The sequence below is a fragment of the Carassius gibelio genome, chromosome A19 (assembly GCF_023724105.1).
Source record: "Carassius gibelio isolate Cgi1373 ecotype wild population from Czech Republic chromosome A19, carGib1.2-hapl.c, whole genome shotgun sequence".
Lineage (NCBI taxonomy): Eukaryota > Metazoa > Chordata > Actinopteri > Cypriniformes > Cyprinidae > Carassius > Carassius gibelio.
Genome location: NC_068389.1, coordinates 21012415 through 21017070, shown reverse-complemented (window position 1 = coordinate 21017070; position 4656 = coordinate 21012415). Strand labels below are relative to the sequence as shown.

At 36.9% G+C, this 4656-nt stretch overlaps 1 protein-coding gene across 1 annotated transcript; it reads right to left on the bottom strand.

Annotated features, from left to right (window-relative positions):
- Nucleotides 1-226: 226 nt before the first annotated feature.
- Nucleotides 227-4191, bottom strand: LOC127935699 (thyrotropin-releasing hormone receptor-like). Its single transcript, XM_052533793.1, has 2 exons — nucleotides 3167-4191; nucleotides 227-1113 (listed from the first exon to the last, which is right to left on the bottom strand). Exons 1-2 carry the CDS (start codon nucleotides 3938-3940, stop codon nucleotides 688-690), a joined length of 1200 nt encoding a protein of 399 aa, XP_052389753.1. The 5' UTR covers nucleotides 3941-4191; the 3' UTR covers nucleotides 227-687.
- Between the last annotated feature and the right edge of the window lie 465 nt (nucleotides 4192-4656).

The window sequence follows — 4656 nt, the reverse complement described above, 5'->3', positions numbered from 1 at the left end:
TGGTTTTGTTTCACAGACCTGGCAGCCCTGTCCAGTTGGAGGAGTTAATGGACCATCAAATATATTCAGTTTTGAGAATGACTAAACTAAATAGATCTTACACAAAAGCTTACATATCTGTCTATCTATCTGTCTATCTGACTGAAGAACAAACTTGTCTCTATATTTTGTATGATACAGTTGACTAGATTCCATTTTAAGTTTAAATTGAAAGCACTGTGTATTATATAAATGTATATTTCTATACAGTGGTGTGTAAACAAAAGTTAACTCTCACTGAACATTCTTGAAACTACTTCAACTGCAAAATAAAGATGTTTCAGCATTTTTTCCCAGGGGTCTGCAGGGAGAGAAAGCCACTCTTTGATCACAATGGCAAACCCTAAAGATATTTTCAGATCATTATATACGTCAGTTTACCCTGCATTATATATGCAATTTTAATTAAGGATCATGACTCCAGCAGATAATGCAGCTGTGCAACTTAATAGTGGTTTCATTTCAGCAGAACAGTTCTGAGAGGCTGTTTGGCAAGTGAACAAGACAGGAAGATGAATCTGACTGCTGAGACTTTTTCAAAACAAAGATAAAGTGAAACTTTCAAAGTACTGCCCCTGCAGGGCAATGTGTAGTGTTACGTTAGACCGCTAGTATTCAGAGATTTATGGTGTAGCTGTTGTGAGTTTATCAGGCCTGAATGAAAGTCCCCTTCCTAAAGTCACAGTCCTCTGGATACAGAAGCTTCTTATCAGGAAACAGCTCGTCTGTTGGTGTCAAATCATCTATCTCTGTTGAAAAATGCCCTGTGCTTTCCACCGTTGACATTTCCTTGGCAACACTGTAAGTAAGTGCAACACTATAGGCTGCCTTGTTCATCTGGGCATTGCGTCCACATCGGCAGAGCCTTCTGAAGGCAGCGCGGAACTTTTGAGACATAGCGTTGTAGATTAGAGGGTTAATGGCGCTGTTGAGGTAGACACATGTGCGGCAGAACAGCAGAAACCAGGTATCCAGGTAGGCCTCTTGCAGGAAGGAGTTCACTACCACCAGAGTGCGGTACGGCATCCACAGCACAGCGAACAGAACGACCACCACTGCCAGCATTTTTGTAACCTTTCATGAAGAAATCACAGTAACCGTGTTAAACCCATATCAGTCCGTCTGTCCGTCCGTCCGTCCATCTGCCTGACTCTATCTATCTATCTATCTACACTGTAAAAAATAAGTGTAATTTTAACTGTAAAATTTTGTAAAAACGCTACGGAAAAAAACTGATAATAGGTTAACAGTAAGTTCCCGTACTATATACAGGGAAAAACTGTAAAAGATCTAACAAAGCATTTAATGTAAATTTACAGTAAAATTCTGTTAATTATACAGCTTTTAGAAGTAAAAAAAGAACAAATCAATGTATAATTTACAGTCTAAAACTGTAAACTGATATTCCCAGAATTCCCTGCGTGACACTCCACGTTTGAAAGTATTTTGTTTAAATAATCATGTTTTTAAATAGTTCTTGTTATCAGTTATGTACATTTGATTTATGGTGGTTGTCAGTATTTTCAAGGTACAAAACAGATTTAATTTTGTGTGTTGTTGAATTTACTGGTTTATATTCACATTTTCTTGTTTGTAAATTACAGCTTTATATTGTAAAATTAACAGTTTTTGACGTAAATGTGTTTACAGTTTTCTGTATTTTTACAAAATTATTCTGGCAACCACAGCTGCCAAAAAGTTTTTGTAAAAACAAGAAATTTTTTACAGTGTATCTATCTATCTATCTATCTATCTATCTATCTATCTATCTATCTATCTATCTATCTATCTATCTATCTATCTATCTATCTATCTCTCTGTCTGTCTGTCCGTCTGCCTATCTATCTATCTATCTGTCTGTCTGTCTGTCTGTCTGTCTGTCTGTCCGTCCGTCCGTCCGTCCGTCCGTCAGACTCTACACTGTAAAAAATTTCTTGTTGTTTTTACAAAAACTTTTTGGCAGCTGTGGTTGCCAGAATAATTTTGTAAAAATACAGAAAACTGTAAACACATTTACGTCAAAAACTGTTAATTTTACAATATAAAGCTGTAATTTACAAACAAGAAAATGTGAATATAAACCAGTAAATTCAACAACACACAAAATTAAATCTGTTTTGTACCTTGAAAATACTGACAACCACCATAATAATAAAGATGGTACTGTATAAGAGAAAGCCACATGAAGTATCAAAGCTCATCACAAGTAGCTTCACCACAAGCAGAAGTATATATTAACATATAGAAGGTGCACATTTATGGAAACACAAAACACCATCATGGTAACACACGTGATACTTAAATAATGCAAAAAACTTTCATTAAGCAACAGAAGATGTAACATAAAGCTCAAATGTACATAACTGATAACAAGAACTATTTAAAAACATGATTATTTAAACAAAATACTTTCAAACGTGGAGTGTCACGCAGGGAATTCTGGGAATATCAGTTTACAGTTTTAGACTGTAAATTATACATTGATTTGTTCTTTTTTTACTTCTAAAAGCTGTATAATTAACAGAATTTTACTGTAAATTTACATTAAATGCTTTGTTAGATCTTTTACAGTTTTTCCCTGTATATAGTACGGGAACTTACTGTTAACCTATTATCAGTTTTTTTCCGTAGCGTTTTTACAAAATTTTACAGTTAAAATTACACTTATTTTTTACAGTGTATCTATCTATCTATCTATCTATCCGTCTGTCTGTTTGTCTGTCCGTCTGCCTATCTGTCTATCTGTCTGTCTGTCTGTCTGTCTGTCTGTCCGTCAGACTCTATCTATCTATCTATTTATCTATCTATCTGTCCGTCCGTCCGTCCGTCCGTCAGACTCTATCTATCTATCTGTCTGTCTGTCTGTCTGTCTGTCTGTCTGTCTGTCCGTCCGTCCGTCCGTCCGTCCGTCCGTCAGACTCTATGTATCTATGTATCTATCTATCTATGTATCTATCTATCTATCTATCTATCTATATATATATATATATATATATATATCTGTCTGTCTGTCTGTCTGTAGAACAAACATATGTCTCTATATTTTGTATGATACCATCGATTACATTTAGAGAATATTTCGTTTTTTCCAATCTTAAAGTTTTGATACTTAAGGTGATCCTCTCACCTGTCTTCTGGATGCTGCAGTCGTGCTGGAGCAGCGGCTGGAATTCTGGATATTGCTCTTTTGGGCTTTGAAGAAGTTGTCTTGCCCGTTCTTGTCCTCCTTGGGGTCCGACGGGAGAGGATTAAGAAACAAGATTCTCGCAATGAGGCCGTACAGGACAGTAGCAAGAGTGAGTGGCAGAACAAAAAATATGCCAAAATCGAAAAAATATATGGGCAGGTAAAGGTTTCTGGACACTTTGTAAGCGCATGTTATTATAGTGACATCTCTGTAGAGCACCTGTTGGATATCGGACAGGTAAAACCACATTACGCAGTAAAGCGATGTGAAAATCCAAACTCCAAAAATAATCTTCTTCGCGCGCGAGAGCGTGCATAAAAACTGCGCTTTGATTGGGTGACATATGGCGATATATCTCTCTATAGTGAACGCTGTTATGGAGCACGAGGATGCGTTGATTCCTAGATACTGAAAGTATGTGATGCACAAGCACCCCGCGTGCCCAAAAATCCACGAACCGAACACACTGTCCGCTATGCTCGGCAGACCGGCTGCGATCAACACCATGAGGTCTGCGACAGCCAAACTGACCAGATAGCCATTGGTCGGGGTCCGCATATGTTTGGTGGTGAGGACCACCAGGATGACCATCACGTTTCCAACTATCCCGAGAGCGCATATGAGGAAAACTACCAGGACGCTGATCGCCTTGTATTCGACACTGCGGTCAGTCCAAGTTTCCAGAGTCTCGTTGAATACTGTGAAGTTCTCCATTCTCAAAAAAAAAAAAAAAAAAAAAAAAAATCAGATGAAAAAGAATTTTAATTCCGTTGAGTTGTCATAGCTTAATTAAATAGGGTGCATCCCTCTTAGAACTTTGCTTGATTTGTGAGCTCGGTTGTTTTGTTTTTGGTCATCAGAGAAAACGAATTTATATTAATTCACAATATTAGCTACATTACAATATTACTCTCCAGAGCTGACTCTCCTCTAAACGTAGGCTAATGGAACAGACTGAAGGCAGATGTGCTCTCTGTTGTTGCTGTAGATCAGATGATGGATCTTCTGAACATGCTGCTGAATTTAGTCTCGCTTTTGGAAGCTTGGTCAGAAAAGGGGGCGTTTCACACGCATACATTCAGGCAAATGATTTCGAGTATTATAAATGATCTTATGACCTTGGTAAATTTTCATGAGAGATTTTATGGTGATATTAATATTCTCTGTCATTGAAATGCTACACAAGTGTTGATTTGAGTCCTGTCAGTAGAAAATCTTAGGTGTAGGCTATATCTGATGCTTGAATAAGCCTAAACTATTTTAAATACGTAAACAAAATACGTTTTTTTATATTTAATATTTTAATATTTAAATAACACTTTAATGTGATACTATTTTGTCGTTTTATCATTCTATAATAAACGTAATTTCTATGGTTACCTTAACGCAACTTCGGTTCACAGGCGTGATCTGCAGCTATAATAACTTTA